Source organism: Gossypium raimondii, chromosome 11 (assembly GCF_025698545.1).
Source record: "Gossypium raimondii isolate GPD5lz chromosome 11, ASM2569854v1, whole genome shotgun sequence".
Taxonomy (NCBI): domain Eukaryota; kingdom Viridiplantae; phylum Streptophyta; class Magnoliopsida; order Malvales; family Malvaceae; genus Gossypium; species Gossypium raimondii.
This window is the reverse complement of record NC_068575.1, coordinates 10,537,985-10,555,309: the sequence shown is the minus strand read 5'-3', so window position 1 is coordinate 10,555,309 and position 17,325 is coordinate 10,537,985. Positions and strand designations below refer to the sequence as shown.

The window sequence follows — 17,325 nt, the reverse complement described above, 5'->3', positions numbered from 1 at the left end:
TTCGTGAAACAACAGAATTTCAAGAGGGTGAGAATGTTGTAGGTAAGATAGATAAGGTGGTCATGGGGGTTGATTAGGAGGTTAAGGGAACGGGTTTGGAAAATTTTATTGAGGGTGGACTGCCATAAATGTAACAACCTGTTTTCAGTAGTGTCAAAAATTATGGTTTTGGAACCACAATTTCAATGAAAGAATAAATATTTTTAATATTTATTTGAAGTATATGGGATTATATTAGAGTCGTATTAAAGTTTCGTTAAAAGAGATGGAGAAGGGAGGAAAATAGAATAGAAGCAAAAGAGAAAGGAAAAAAAAATTAAAAGAACATAAAAGAAAAAAAATTAAATTGCTGAAAATGAAAAAACATGGGACTAATTGTATAATTTAACCTAAAATTTTTGTTTGAAAGGATTATTTAACATGTCACCTCACCTTACCGTTACAAGGGACTAAGATGTTATAATACGTTAACTTAAGTGACTAAAACGTAATATCTCAAATCTAAACAAAACGGACTATTTTGGTAGTTTACCTTTTAATTTAGGAATAATGATGAAACAAGTAAGATAAACATACAAAAAGAGAATTGTGAAACTTACAAATTATAATAAGAAAACAAGAAAAGAAAGAAAATGGTAGCTCGCACGTTCCTGGTTCGCCACGACGACTCGACGTTTACCGTCGATTACGACACCGACGACGGTTTTGAAGTCTCTCTCTCTCTACAAATAAAATTATTTTGTCATTTCCTATTATTTATTTTCTCTCTTTACAAACTTTTTTCTCTACTTTGATAATTTCAGGTATTTCAATTTCAGCTCTTCTCTCTCACTTCAATTCCTCCCCATGAGCAGAAGGTCGAATGCTTCTCTCTCACACTCTCTATCTCTCTAATGAGGCCCTTTTTTTATGATTGATTTTGGATGGTGCAGATCGTCGGGGAAGATAATGACCGAATCGTATCAGATGATTCCGATCTGGCCGCCCTTTCGGAGAAGCTTCGATTGGTATCGATCACTTCTGAGGAGGCGAGAAAACCGGAGAAACAAGAAGAAACGACGAGTAGCACTGTTGGCGCCGGGAACTTTGATGCTGGGACCAGCGTTATGTCCGATGAGGAATTAGCGCGAATGTTGCAGGTTTACTTCTAGATATTGAGTCAATTAAATGAGTTTGCTTTTAGCTATGAACTAGCTTAAAATGTTAGTATTTTTTTCCCCCTGAAACTCTTTAGTTTGGTTTTATTTTGGTCAATTTTAGGCAGAGGAAGAAGCACTTTTGCTTCAACAATATGTAGCAGGTGACAATGGTGCGCAATTTGAAGAAAAAGTTCGGCCCTATATTAGCAAAGTTCTCTTGGTAATATCATTTATTTCTTCTTTCTATGCGTGCAAGTTTGGTTTATTGATATGTTTATTAGTTAATTTGGTTTATGAGAAAATGTAGAAAAAATCTATTGCTTTTACTGCTGGATAATTAGTTCATTGACTTTCTTTGGGGGAAAGTTGTTAGGAATGGAGGAAACTGTAGTATCTGTCAATGCTATAGTGATTTTGAGCTTTTATCGTTTTGAACTTCTTGGATAACAGGAGAAGAAAGATATTGAATTTCTTAATGTTATACTTTAGCTGCAAGGAAAGGAGGATAACTGATTTTAATGAATACTATGGGAATCAGAAGATGGGTATCTTTCCTTACCGTTTATTTTGTCTATTGATATAGTATGAGGATCCTGTGCGCCAGGAAGTAGCTCGGAAGACAGTTCCTTTAGATAATCTTGAGGAGAAAGCATTGGTTTCTTTGGCTAAGGTGAGGGCTCTCTGGACTTGTGCAATTTAGAAGATTTTAGGAAGTGCTACAAAATATTAGTATCAATGGTCCTATATCTTTTTCCAATCTGGAAATATTTGAGAGCTCTATATTGTGCATAATCATTGCTGTCTATCAAAGCTAATATATTATGACCACTTACAGGCAAGGATCAAAGAATAAGGGCTTTGTTTCTGTTAAAATTGACATTGCATTTTTCTATATATGAGATTAAGAACCATCCTATTTTTAGACTTTATTTTGCAATGACTCATGATAATGAGTGATTTTTCTAAATATGCTTTAGGAGGGGAACTTTAAACCATCAAAAGTTGAAGAAGATCATGCTTTCCTGCTCCAGCTGCTTTTTTGGTTCAAAAGATCTTTCAGGTTCTTTTTTCTACTTTATATTTATCATTTTGCTCAGACTTTATAAAGTTCTCATTTGGCTTTCATGCAAAGGTGGCAGAATGAAGCTTGTAACTCTAAATTGGTCGAAATTGTGTTCTCTATTGCATAGACATTGCTGATCTAAAGTTCTGGTCTTGCAGCTGGGTTAATGCACCTCCTTGTGATGGATGTGGCAATGAAACCACGGCTCAAGGCATGGGCGATGCACTCCCTTCAGAAATTCAATATGGGGCAACTAGAGTTGAACTTTATCGGTCAGTGCGCAGAAAACATTTTTCTTACCATTTTTTATTTTATTTAATTCATAACGGTCAATTTGTAATCTCTTGTTTAGTTTAATCCATATTTCCATTTGGTCCTTCCTTGAAGCCTGATACATAGATGGCCAGGGCCCTTTTACTTATAATTTCAAATATTAGTAATTTATACCTAGGATTTGTTACATTCTTTTTTTTTTTTACTTTTCTGTTTTGTAGCACAAAGAATAGTTACCACTTACCATCCAATCTCTCCATTTCATTTTCTCCACTGTCTATTACTAATTACTATAAAATATAATTTCTGAAAGATTTGATTTTTGCTTTGTCGGCTTGTTTATAACGCATCCTGCACAAATGTTTAAGTTATTTTGCCAAATTGTGCTTCTTTGAGTTATTTTACCAGCTCAACTTCCTATCATTTATTTTGTGAGTTTTCTGTTAAATGAAGGTTGTGATTTGTCATACGGATGAAATTGAGGTTGATAAGTTTGGTTGAGGCACTGCTGTTTCCATTGCTATATTCACAGTCATAACTTGGTTTCTGATAATTGTCTGTTAGAAAGCAAAGTTAATTCTTTGGTGAAAAACTGCAGTTGCAATTCTTGTTCAAGAGTTACTCGGTTCCCACGCTACAATGATCCACTGAAGGTATGAATCTGTATTAGTTTGTTCTATCATTATCCTCTTTTTTTCTCTGGAGAGGGGTTCAAGTACTCCTTGTTTCATGAATTTTATCCTTTTCTTTTTGCAGCTTGTAGAAACAAGGAAGGGGCGTTGTGGAGAGTGGGCTAATTGCTTCACATTGTATTGTCGTGCTTTTGGTTATGAATCTCGTCTGGTTAGTCATTTATATACCAATTCAGTCCCAAAATTCAACTGTCTAAAACACAAATCTTCTCTTGTTACAAAGAGAGGCTAAGCTAATTCAGAATAAGAAAGAAAATTTCTTCTAACTGGTGTGCGGGCCATCTATTTTGACCCATATTCAGCATATATGGACCTGGATTTGTTAATTGTTTTTATCTGAAGCTTAGGATGATAGGATATGTGTAATATCTAGTCTTCTAAACAAAAGGAATCAGTTAAAGTGGAATAAAAAGATTTTGAAATTCAGTGAAGAACCATTAATTTGAAATTAGGAGAATGCTTGACCTGGATGATTTTGGTTCCGTCTGAATTAAGTTCAAACAAAGAACATGTTCAAGCTTGGGATGTCTTGTTTGTTTATGTAAATGAAACCCATTTTTAGCTTTATAAATTATGACTTACGAGTGGTTCCTGTGCTGACAATTGTGGTAGTTGAAGCTATTGGTTCTGCAATATATAAAGTCAACATTTCTGTTGGCGTGTATCTAGAATTGTATGCTTTATGAACAGCAAATTCATGCATGGTTGTATGCATCTTTATTAGCTCAAACTGTTTAAAGATGAGATTCCACTGGATTCCTGATAATTTGCTTACTTGAGATGATGATGTTTATTTGTACAACTGTTAATTTCCAGGTCCTGGATTTTACAGACCATGCTTGGACAGAGTGCTATTCAGAAGCTCTAGGAAGGTAAAAACACTCAAATTTGACGCTTTATATCTTCTACTGGGAAGATGCTAACCCTGTAATGAATAGACTAAACTATATGGTCATTCTATCAATCAGTCTTACATACAATTTTTACAGGTGGATGCATCTTGATCCTTGTGAAGCAATATATGACAGACCACTATTATATGAAAAAGGGTACTCTTTTAAGTGTTTTATTATCCATTTTTTTTTTGAACAATTACTTTTATTTTGGTTTTGATACTAGACTGTGTTTTTAGTAAATACTTTCTTTATACAGGTGGGGAAAGAAATTAAATTATGTAATTGCTATTGCAAAAGATGGAGTTTATGACGTCACTAAACGTTATACACGGAAGTGGAATGAGGTAATTACAATAAAAAATTTAACACTCAATTGCTTCTAATGCTTCGCTTCTTATTCTTAGAATGCTTATTCATGCATTGTTATGAAGAACATGATACTCTCCCGAACTCACCTTCTTGTTCATTACCATTTTTTCAGGTTTTGTCCCGACGAACCATTACCACAGAGTCCTCTGTGGTGTCTGTTCTCACTTCAATTACCAAAGAATGCAGAAGGAACTGTACATCTCAAGTTCTTTCGATTCTTGAAGAACATGACAACATTGAAAGGGAAGCTCTAGAGAGAGATTTACGTTCTACTGATGATGCTCCAATCTCCTTACCTGGGAGGCAAAGTGGGGATAAACAATGGCGCATCGCAAGATCAGAATTTGGGACTGACTCCCTGAGTTCATCTTCTTGTACAGTTCGCATATGCTGTGATGAGCATGTTACGAAAATATACAATGCATTTTCTTCTATCCTTCATAAGTTTGTTGAGGATTCCTTAACTGCATCAAAAGGTGTTGAAGTTCTCAAGATTCTTAGAGCAACTGTTGTAGATCTCAAGAAATTACCGTATAAAAAAAGGAGAGCTTCTTTAAAGCCTAACTCTATTGTTGGAACATCTTTGGTGCATCAGTTGCTGCCATCTTTTAAAGAGTTGCTTAATGCTCTTACACTGAAGAGTGAACTGGATAGCAATGGCATTCTCAGTGTATGCTTAGCTGGTAATCCTGTTCAAACTGCCTTGGCGTTGCCTGTTGCCTTGCATGCTTTGGATGAACTGATCAGTGATCTTAGCAAATGTGACAACTTTAGTAAAGGCTCACTATCCTTTCCTCTTCTAAGATTGAATAGAATATGTTCTGGAGCAGTCCTTGCGAGCGGTGAGGAGCTTCCTTTTGGGATTGTAAGTAATAATAGCCTTATGTTCCATATCTTACATTTGAATATGAAGTGTCTGCAAGTGCTACAGAAATTAATCTTAAAATTCCACACTGAATATTTTCAGGCCACAGCAGCATTTGATGGAACTCGCATGTCTAAATGGGAGGAACATAATGGTGCTAAAGGTACTATGAACAAGGAGCATAGTAGCTTTTGTCTGGGTATTACTCATTGATATCAAAACCCAAGGGAGAAAAATTACTGCAGAAATTTAATTTATGACCTGATGTTTGAACGCTTAGCGCTAAGTACAAGACTATCAATCCTTCAACCATACTAAGTAGAAGACTTGGCTCACCGTAGATTTTAATTGATAAAATGTTTTTCATTGAAACATCCTCTTAGTAGTTGAATCCCATCTTGTAGGTTGTTGGATTATGTACAAACGATCAGCGAATATGCAGGAACTTGTTGCATATGAGTTAATGTCTGCCAATGATGCACCTGAACGAGATCCAATGGATTGGTATGATCTGCTTATGTCTCTAAGCGTGCTCTTTGCTTTTAAATACCACGTGCCATTTATGATGGTCCTACTTTATGCCTATGTTAGGTCACTAGTTTAGATGATTCTTTTAGGAAGCATTTATTATTACTACACTTAAAATCATTATATTCAGTGTAATCAGCTGCAATAAATGTCTCTTTCCTAAAGCGATGAACATAACTTGTACTTTCTTCGGAAAATGAGATTACTTTTGAAGCTGAAAAGCTTCTGCCTGGAATGGAAATTTAAAGAGTTATCCATGTTTAGTGAAATATCTTTTTTAGTTTCAAAGTTCTGATTCTCTAAGTGTTGTTTAACCTTTAATGGGTAAAAATATTTCTGCAGATCATGTTGGCCTTTGATCTTACTAACATTTTAATCTTTATTTAACAGGGTGGTTGAGGGAAGTAATGATGGAGGATCGAGCTGGCATGTTTTGGATGAACGAAGGTCCGAGATGTTTGATAAACGTTTTCAACGCAAAACGTATAATGTCAAATCTGCAGGTTTCTTATCAAATATGTTCAGGTGAACTATTTTTTTACTTCGTAGGTAGTATATATGCAAGTTTTAAGTTGGTCGATCTTGAAACCTTTTATTAACGATATCATGGATGACAGATTTCGGTTCTTGGCGGTAAGAGATGTTAAATCAACGTCACAGCTGCAAGTAGGTAGTATTGACCTCTATGCTAAGCAAAATTGACAATTCTCATTACTTAATTGAAGACAAACAGTTCCAACTTGTATTCGTGGCTTTCCTGCCTCTAAGCCGCATTGTGTTGGTTAAGAATCTGGCTTCAGTGGAGTATTTATTGATGTGCTAAATATTTTCCCCAAGTTATGTACTGGAGCCAAAAAAGGAAAGGAAACACTGAACTAGCAGATGATTTATATATATATATATATATATATACACATACATACATTCAATGTCATTGTTGCATAAAATATTTGAGATAAAAGAAAATCAACGTTAGTTAGGGTCATCGTTTATCTATCGAAATCGCCTCCAATTAGGGTATAAGCAGGAGGAGCTCAGTTTTGAGTTGTCAGAATTAAAAGCTCAACTAAAAACTTGGTTCAAGTTATTCTTTTTAAAGTTTGATTTCAATTTGAATAAAAATTAAACTCCAATGTTCACTTTATTAGACTCGTGTATATGAGTTATCTATTTTTTTTAATTTGAAATTTATTTATTTCGTTTGAATTCGAACTTTTATTTTCATTGATATTAATTAAAAAAAGAGAGTAAAATATGTATTTGCAATTTTTTAACAGAAAATTGAATTAAGTTTCTTTTGGTTTCAAATGTAGGCCATGAGTTTTAAAGTTGTTTCGTTCTCAGGGTGAGAATTAAACCCTCGATCATTAAAAATAATAAAATTATATATATTGAGAACTTTTTGGATTCATGAATATGTGTAGAGCTGAGAACAGAAATAGTGAGATTGCAAAACGAATCAGGAACATGGATTGAGGCAGAACAGTTTCAACGGAGGGATGATAAACTTGTGGGATAGGGTGGAGATTCGGTGATGGAATATTTAAGGCAATTGAATATGAAGGTCGAAAAGATCTATTAACGGCTCCATTTAGTGCAGATGAAATTAAAGAAGCAGCTTTTTAAAGTTAATAGTGTTGATGAAAGTCAATACTATGAGCTTTGAAAAGCTACTTACAACAATGTTTTAAAGTTCTAGTAAATAGGTTGAAAGGGGTAATGTCGGATCTGATTACACCTACTCATAATGCTTTTGTTCGGAGACAATGTATTATTGTAGGAAGTAAAATTCTTACTGGTATTAAGAGGAAGGGCCAAGGAAAAGGTATTTCAGAAGCGCTTAAAATTGATATGTTTAAAGCTTGTGATAAGGTTAGTTGGGAGTTTATAATGGAAGTGTTGGATGTTATGGGATTCAGCCACAATTGGCACTAATTCATACATCAATGTATTAATATTGTATAATATAAGATGTTAATAAACGAAAATCCGATAACAGAGAGACTTATTGTCGCATTTTATTTATTCTCCATCAAGATCTTCTCTCTTTGATGCTGATACAGGTTGAGAATGAATGTGATTCAAAGAAGTAAAATTGGTAATCTTTTAGCTCCTATTTGCTACATCTTCTTCGGTGCCACAACTCAATCTCCTCAGAAAATAAATCATATACTGTCAAGCATTTTCTTTAATCCTTCTAGGGAGGCATACAACAGATGGTTTACTGAAATACTAGGGGTGAAAAGAGCAGCACAATTGGGTAAGTACGTAGGTTTGCAATTTGGAATAGTTTTGTTTTTTCATCCTGTTATTGACAAAATTGCGCCAGAAGTTAGCTATGTGGAAATCTAAATGCCTCACTCGTGGAGAAATGCATACTCTTTTAAGGTCTCCTTGGTATATAACATATAAGATTGATCAAATTACTCGGAATTCTTGGTGGAGGCATGATGAACAACAAAGGAAATTTCATATGTGTAGGTGGGATCAACTCTGTAAACCAATTAAAGAGAGCAGACCGTGATTTTCACATGCTAGGTTAGTGAATAATGTATTACTCAGTAAACATGCATTAAGAGTAACCACAAAACCATGGCAGTTATTACAAGGCACAATGCTGGCAATAGGGGCGAACCCAGAAAGTTTTAGTGTGGGGGAGGATAAAAATTAAATTGTTGGGGGACCAAACCTAAATATTTATGGTAAAAAGGGTTAAATTGAATTGATAGTTTCTAAGGAGGTTTAGAATTGAAATAAAACCCTTTTATCCTGCTTGCTCCATTTGGATTCATCCCTGGCTTGCAAAATACTATCAACAATTTCACCTGTTGGATGTTATCCACAGGGCATCGAATTCTTGGATTTGGAAAAGTTTATTAAAGGGCAGGGATGCATGTAAACATGGTATTGATGTACATATATGAAATGGGAAGGGTACAACCATACTGGGGATTTCCTTTGTAATCCATGCATCACAAGTACCGAATAAAAGGTCGCAACAACCAAGTAACATCCTTAACGCATCGAGGTAATATGGAGTGAAATTCCAATACTAAATGATAACTTAGGAGATAATTGGTGGAAAGAACTTGTTACTCATGCCTATTTCATTAATTTGGTTGGGGGAGGATAAGTTTTTTGAAAGTTTTGTTATTATAAGAAGTTTTCAAGCCAATTTTGTAAAGGATTTTTTTATCAAGTAAGGAAACGTTAAAAATTAGTAGAACGAAATGTTGTTAGGAGAGGAAGGTTGAAGCAGACTCTAAAAAAAAGTATAAAGGCAGGCAATGGTGTTGGAAGCAATAAGAGACTGAGAAAGATAGCTACAGTGATTACTATGATTGTAGAAAGAAAATTGTAAAGAATTTTTTTTAGAGTACCCAAGTTTGTCAAATGATACAAAAGTTCAAATGAGACTTTTAAACCTCTATTTATAGACATTGAAAAGAAAAGTTAAAAGGAAAACAATTATAAAAAGATAGTGGGTATGAACGTGTTAAAATGGTAGTAGTAGGATTAAGAGAGGTTACTTGAATATGGAAAAATAGAAGGCAAATTATATAGATAAATGGGTAAAATGACAATTACATGCGAGTTATACTCGCTTAAAATATTTTAGTAAGAAGGGTTTTAAATACAAATGCATTGTTTGTTGAATGAAGAAATAAGAAGGAAACATTTGTAATTCAAAGAAATGTTAAAGAAGTGAACTTCTTAATAGTATTCATATTTGAGACTCTAAGTCATGCTCTTTAAACATCTCAAAAATGAAACAACCTAAGAATGTTCCCAAAGGATGTCGTTCCCAAAGCTACTCATGCAAAGAACAATGTTTCCAAGAATTAGTAACAAAAGCAATTTGGAGTCTAAAGTGGAGGACCTTGATTCAATGAATTAAGATGAGACCCTTTTAGTTGATAATATCACAACGCGGTTGTAGGTGAGATCGAAGAAAAAAGTTGGATAATAATGATGAAGATTAATTTACAAGTCTTAAAGATTTTATTAGAAAAAAAAAAAGAAAAATTAGAAAAGGGAAAAGAATGAAAGTCGAAGGTAAATGGCTCAATAAGGAATAATACATTAGAGGATGACAAGAAATCTATATCAATAGGATGTCACCATTACATCATGGAAAAAAAGACATTGTCAAGGAGGCAGAAGAAATATGGCCTCTCGGGAAAATAAAATTAGGACTAAAACACTGTAGCAAACATACACCATAGAAACACTCAAAATTGATTGAAGCGAATTGGGGATGATTTTGGATGCATTTCAAAAAGATGAGTTAGAATGTACTTTAGCTTAGAAGCTGAATGATCGAGTGGAGCACATCTCTGTACAAGCTTATGGACTAATATGATGGCATGCATACCTAGTCATTCACAATTTTTAAATGAGCGAGGGAAGCAGGTCGGAGGAGCAAGCATGATAGCTGGTCATGATGGTAATCATTGAGTCGGATATCTTTCAGTTCAGTTCATTCAATAACTAGAAGTTTGAACTTCCCTCCACAATAATAGAATCAAACTTGATTTGTAACCAAACTCAAACTTGAGTAGCTCCCTCTACTTGCCATCCATATTTCTTTCACAAGAATATGAACAAATATTTTCCAAGACAGATGAAAGAATCTTCGGAAGAGAACAGTCTGGTCTAGTCTAGTTATTAATCAAAGGAGAGTTGAATTCCACGTTCAAACATGTACAATTCCAAAACGACTGAAACAACAATTGGGTGCAACAGTTTATGCCCTCACAAATGTACCATTTTTTCCAGAATTCAGATGTTCTATATTTTCTTTCGTCAAAAGTAATTCAGTAATCAAAACTAAAAGAAGAAGAAAACAAAGTTATAAGTGTCCCAAGCCATAAGGGTTCATCCATGTTCTTGATTTTCCCTTAGCTCCTTTCAAGGTCAATGTTCCTCAATCTTCTTCAACCCCTTCATGTCTGTCGTTGCCACCCTGCATTACAAACAAAATATCACCAGATTTAACAGTTAATATATATATATGTCTGCATATATAATGGAAGTCGCATCTCGTTACTGCAACAAGAAGAGGAAATGCAATTATCAGATATATCTTGAGTTGCATATGCCATATGTATACGCTAAGCCAATCATTAGTTTGTGCAAGGGTGATAAATTTATGACGACATTAACCAGAAGTAAAAATATCAGGGAACATGCAGGAATTGGAATTATGGAACAGGTGATAGTCAAACTTGTATATACGCAATTCACTAACATAATAGCCAACAAATCCCTATGGAGGGGTTGATATCGTTGCTTGGTAGTGATCTAGAAACTCGCTAGTTGCTAATAAGAAGGAAAAACAGGATATGCCATATCTTATGCTACGTCAGCTGCTTTGCTAGTTATAGGCAATGCAAACAAGCTCTGGGTTCATGTAGTTTAAGAATTTTGAAAGCTCAGGTGTGAGAAAGATAATTCAATATAAAATAATCACTATTATCCCTCACTAATAACCATCACTGTATGTTCAAATCGAGTTGACATGTGACTAAAGCATGAGTTCATCCTTTGAACAATATGTAAATACTAAAATTTGTCAATGGAGTCTGGCAGTATAGAAAATGGCATAAAATGATGCAGAGAACAAGGAATTATTAAGAACTTACGTTGATCCATATAAAGCAGTCTTCTGAACTTTTGTGATTTCAGAACCCGACTGGTTGTCTTCAATAAATATTGTCAAGCTGGTAAACATAATAAAGCACTATTAACATTAGTATGGTTAACGTGATGATCAAGACTAAACCCAGTACATTAGTGGCAAACTATAAACATACCTACGAACATTCTGAAACTTGACACACTTTACGGCTACTGATTTTCCCTGCAAAAGAAGAGAGAATGATTTCTTAAAATATCCTTACAAAATAGCAGTTTTCCGACAATGAAAGACTGACAAAGAAGAGCTACCTAAAGATTGTCTGGAGATAAAACAGCAGCGTCACTTGGAGGGAAGTCATTGACATTACTACATTCAAGTACAATGAAATATCATCAGTGAAATGTTAAGCCAATCCCGAGAATGTTATAATTCAAATTACCTAAACCCCATATGTTCCCTGTTCCTAAAAAGTTTCACCGTCTTTGGACCTGCAGAAGACAATCTTCATGGTAAAATACTACAACAATCAACAACATCAAAGGTAAAATTAGTAAGGGTGGGATTTGGAACCGGTATTCAATGAGTTTGATTTCGTGATCAGATATTCAGATACATAAATGTACAAATTAAAAGATACATATAAACATAATTAATAAAGATTTATGGGAAGATAATCATATACAAAACTTCACCTTCCTCTTCGGATCCCTTGACGACAATGGAATGTAGTTTGACGACATGAGTGAAAGGGATATATATATGAAGAGTTGTTCATCTGCATCACTCTCTAGATTAAAACCTTCATCTTCTCTATAACCCTAAATAATCCATGACCATAAAACTTTTAATTATTTCATAATATGCAATTCCCACAAAAGCAACTTAAGACAAGATAAATGCATTGGACAATGAAGTCAACCCTAAAGTAATAAACTAAACCATGATTTTTCCAACATAAAAAAAGTACAAATGTCTGCCTAAATAATTCAATGACAATTGACAATTAGCTAGTATTAAGGGAGTAAAAATGAAGAACAGAGAAACAAGAATAGCTTGAAGAGAGTCACCTGCTTGAGAGCATTGGACAGGGAGTGACCAGAGCTTTGGTTAAGGCATTCAACTCCAGACCAATCAATAAAGTCCAAGAGATCAACCTAATAAACAAAAAATTTCCCAATCAAGTTAAAGATTTTAAGAATCTTTCTTGCAATTACACCAAGAAATATGTGATGAAAATTTTATATACAACATAGTAACAAACGAATCTTTTTCAATCAACCAGAAAAAAAAATCCGAAAGATAATCAGTTGCCAGATTCCTTGTTTTTCCCACTAAATTTCTCAAGTTGTTTCAGAAACCAAACAAAGGGTATAGAGACTTTATTGGAATACTCACTTGGTTTCTTTGAATTGCAGTAGCTGATTCAGCAGCCGCCATGGTTTAAGAGGTTAATGAGATTGCTGATATAAAAATTGTCTTGTGAAGGAAAAAGAACCACAAGGAGCGAGAATAATTTGAGAGAAAGTTAAAAGACAAACTTTTATAGTGCCCACTTTTAATGGTTAATCAATTCTTAGAAAAAGAAGAAACTAGAAGGATGTCAGGCGCTGCCGTTTAAGTTCAAAGCCATGTTTTTGAGAGCTTTGCCTTGCTGATCAAACCAAAATGACAGTAATTTTTTTCAAATGGTCAAGAGATAATCTTTTGAGAGAAGAAAGAAGCCTCCTTTTTGAGACAATCTTCAGTATAGATATCCAATCCAAATTCTCAAACCTCCCGGCCCAACACCCCTCTCAAGTTCTCAAACAAACAAATTAAGTCCCCACCAACCAATAATGTAATCATCTAACCAATTAACCAACCAAATCTCAGCAGCCCCTTCTCCCTATCCTTCAATCTTTGACCTCAAGTTCTCCAAAAACCAACAAACACAGATCATATATCAAAGCAAATGCAATCCAACAGCCACTGACCACAACCTTTCATCACATCTACAACCCCATTTTCAGTCTTTCATTCCATTCACCAAAAACCAATGGCTTTCTTATCCCTCAACCTCTCCTCCCTCCACCACACCTCCACCAACCCTCTTATCCTACGCTGCACCCCTCTGAACCTACGCACCCCATCCCAGAAACCATTCTCCATTAGGTCCCAAGCCGCCCCAGTGCTTTCCCAAGATGATCTTAAAAAGCTTGCAGCTGACAAAGCAGTTGAGTCAGTCAAATCAGGCATGATCCTAGGCCTAGGAACAGGATCAACAGCAGCTTTTGTGGTCGACAAAATAGGCCAACTCCTTTCCACGGGCCAACTTTCTAACATCGTAGGTATCCCAACTTCGAAAAGAACACAAGAACAAGCTGCATCACTTAACATTCCCTTATCTACCCTTGACTTGCATCCCCGTATTGACCTTGCTATTGATGGTGCTGATGAAGTTGATCCTAACCTTGACTTGGTTAAAGGCCGAGGCGGTGCACTTTTGCGTGAGAAAATGGTTGAAGCAGCTTCATCTTCCTTCATTGTAGTAGCCGATGATAGTAAGCTAGTTTCAGGGCTTGGAGGGAGTGGTCTAGCTATGCCTGTTGAAGTTGTGCAGTTTTGCTGGAAATACAATCTAGTTAGACTGCAAGGGCTGTTTAAAGAGTTGGGTTGTGAAGCAAAGTTGAGGTTAGTAGGGGATGGTAGTGAAAAGCCTTATGTCACTGATAATGGGAATTACATTGTGGATTTGTATTTCAAGAATCCAATTAAAGATGGGTTTGGAGCTGGGAAAGAGATTTCTGCCTTGGAAGGTGTAGTGGAACATGGGCTGTTTTTAGGAATGGCTACCTCTGTCATCATTGCAGGGAAAACTGGTATAGAGGTTATGACTAAGTGAATTAAGTGTTGAGTGCAATTTACTTTGTGTGAGGGGGTAATTTGTTAAAAAAGAAAAAAAGAAAAAAAAATTTTGATTCTGTGTAGAGTGATTGCAGAATGTTGAATGATTGAGGGGATTTTAGAAATGAATTTTATTGGTTAATGAATATGTGGTTTTATGGTTATTGCTTTATCATATTTAAGATTCCAATTTTTTGTATTTTCTTGGGTTATGTTTTGGTTAAGGGATTCATTTTTTTTTGGTGAAAAAGAAGATTTAGAACATGAATAAAATGCTAATAAAGTTAGAGCCCAGACGACGTTATTTGCATCGAGTTGTTAATATCCTCCTCCAGAAACTTTCGTAAATGTGAAGTTGGATCAACGAATACAACCAATTGATTCATTTCACTTCCTGCTACATTTGCTATGCAATCAGCAACCTTGTTACTTTCCTTCAAGACATGTTGAAGCTTAAATTGTCGTTCGCTATTACACCACTCATGAATCAGTTAGACTTTCACTGTATTACTCTTTGTTGCAAAGTCATTCCTAATAATATCAATCAACAGGGCATTGTCGTTTTCCAACTTAACCTATTTGAAACCTCTCATCCATGCTAGCTTCAAGCCTTCAAGGATATCCCGAGCTTCAATTTGGAAGATATCAACCATACCTGTTACCATTTCAAAACCCACCAACCACCCTCTACTTGGTCCTTTCTGTAACACCCCTAACTCGTCTCCGTCGCCGAATTAGGGTTACGAGGCATTACCTAACAAACACAACCATTTTTAAAACCAAACTGATCACAACATGAAAATTTAATTACTTTCGCATAGCTATTATAATTTACAATCAAAATGTAATTAACATCGTACTCAAACCTATACATGCCATAAGATTGAGTTCAAATATTTAACAAAATACCAAAAGAAGTCGATAGTGTGATGGACTATGCTGATGATCCCCGAGCTCGTAACGCGTCTCCAAAATCTAAAAAAAAAACAAATGGATAGAAAACAAACAAAGTAAGCTTTTATAGCTTAGTAAGTCTATAGCATAACAACAAAAATATATATATATATATATTAACAAATACTTATAGACAAATGCATACATAATTATCAACAATTAAAAACCGAATGTATATACACTTTATTACTTGCATACTTTCGAATTCACATATGTACTTATCATGTGCATAAAATTGATCATACACATATATACCAATCACATATTATATTCGCTATATATATATAGACTCATTATGAATTTATACCGAATACATCGCTAATACATACATTCAATATATATACATATTCATCATATACATATAAATGAGTACATTTATATATATATCCCAATTGCATACATAAATAATTATCAAACACATAGGCTCCATATATATATTTAACAACCGCATATCACCATGTGCATTTATAAATTCAACAACCGCATATACCTAATGTACATATGCCTTTATCATTTGTATACACCAAATGCATACAATTATGTTTAATCAAATGCAAAACCGGAATGTAGATGTATACTCACCAAGCATATAAAAACCTAATGTTTATGTGTACATCGATTTCATATAACCAAAATCATAGATATATCAATTGCATATTCTCACATAATTTAAATAGATTCACCGGCACTTAGCCTGCTAGGTTTTAAAACCTGATTCGATACACCGGCTTTTAGCCTGCTAGACCTATAGTCCGAAATGTATCACCGGCATTAAGCCTGCTAGACGTAAAGTCTGAATTAATTCACCGGCATCAAGCCTGCTAGACGTAAAGTCTGTATTACATTCGATCACTTTATAATGATCCAAATTAATAAATTCATATATTCACTTCCACTCAAGAACTTTTACATGAATATACATACATAATCGAAACTTTCACATACATTTATAATTTCATACTTAAATTCATTACAATAACCTATACACATACTCTTGTATAATCAAACTTCATATAAGCTTATATAAATGTCCTACCTAAATTCAATAAAAGGACATATATATATATATATATATATGTAAACATGCTCATTCGAGTACAAACATATACATATAAATTATAACTCACACATATATATATATATATATACCTATTCAAACTATACATACACAATTATAAGTTACATATTTTAATCCAATCCAAGAGTTTATACTTGTATATATGTATATATATATTAGAATTATACATAATATATATATACATATCTTTGTCCAAATTCAAAACTTGATCATGTATTCACATATATAAATTTGATCTATCTTATGTATATATATAACTTTCTTACCTAATTTCAAGAAAAGAAATTTATATATATATATTCATGCTTATTCAACATCACCTATTCTTGATTACATTTCATATCTTCATTTCAAACCATAATTTATACATAATCATACTTGTATATTCGAATATTATATATATATATAATCCACACTTCAAAATTTATTCAACTAATATACTTTCAATTATAACTTAACATAAAATACAATTAGTATGCATGTATAAATATTAACTTAATAATTTTTAGTTGCTAATAGACTTACCTCGGAATCAACAGACACGATCGACTATTCAATTACTTTCATTTTTCCCCGATCCAAATTCGTTTTCTTCGTTTCTTGATCTAAACATAATCAAATTTAACCTTTTTATTCATAAAAACATTCAATTAATTCGAAATATACATAAATGGGAAAATTACCCTTTTGCCCCTAACATTTTGCACTTTTTACAATTTAGCCCTTTTTGCACAAAACACAAAATACACAAAATTTGCCCATACTACACAAGGGCCGAATATTCATGGTTCTCATACAAGTCCACACATTGCATTTATTTCACATTTTAGTCCCTCAAAAATTTATTTTCACAATTTAACCCTAAATACTCAAATTCATCAAAAATCTCAAGACAAAACATGTTAATCTAAGACATATCTTCCATTATTCATCATCAAAAATCA

At 34.1% G+C, this 17,325-nt stretch overlaps 2 protein-coding genes and 1 pseudogene across 2 annotated transcripts; 2 read left to right on the top strand and 1 right to left on the bottom strand.

Moving 5' to 3' along the window:
• The first annotated feature begins 568 nt into the window (after positions 1 to 568).
• On the top strand, positions 569 to 6,810 carry LOC105804695 (peptide-N(4)-(N-acetyl-beta-glucosaminyl)asparagine amidase). Its single transcript, XM_012637397.2, has 17 exons — positions 569 to 710; positions 804 to 857; positions 933 to 1,139; positions 1,261 to 1,359; positions 1,723 to 1,809; positions 2,117 to 2,199; positions 2,361 to 2,474; positions 3,074 to 3,128; positions 3,232 to 3,318; positions 3,984 to 4,039; positions 4,157 to 4,216; positions 4,320 to 4,407; positions 4,545 to 5,297; positions 5,400 to 5,460; positions 5,702 to 5,801; positions 6,216 to 6,350; positions 6,443 to 6,810. The coding sequence occupies exons 1-17, from the start codon at positions 633 to 635 to the stop codon at positions 6,525 to 6,527; spliced, it is 2,202 nt and encodes a 733-aa protein (XP_012492851.1). The 5' UTR covers positions 569 to 632; the 3' UTR covers positions 6,528 to 6,810.
• Positions 6,811 to 10,464: 3,654 nt separating this feature from the next.
• Positions 10,465 to 13,142, bottom strand: LOC105804697 (PITH domain-containing protein At3g04780-like; annotated as a pseudogene).
• Positions 13,143 to 13,332: 190 nt separating this feature from the next.
• Positions 13,333 to 14,513, top strand: LOC105804696 (probable ribose-5-phosphate isomerase 3, chloroplastic). Its single transcript, XM_012637398.1, has one exon. It carries the CDS (start codon positions 13,502 to 13,504, stop codon positions 14,345 to 14,347), a length of 846 nt encoding a protein of 281 aa, XP_012492852.1. The 5' UTR covers positions 13,333 to 13,501; the 3' UTR covers positions 14,348 to 14,513.
• The last annotated feature ends 2,812 nt before the right edge of the window (positions 14,514 to 17,325 follow it).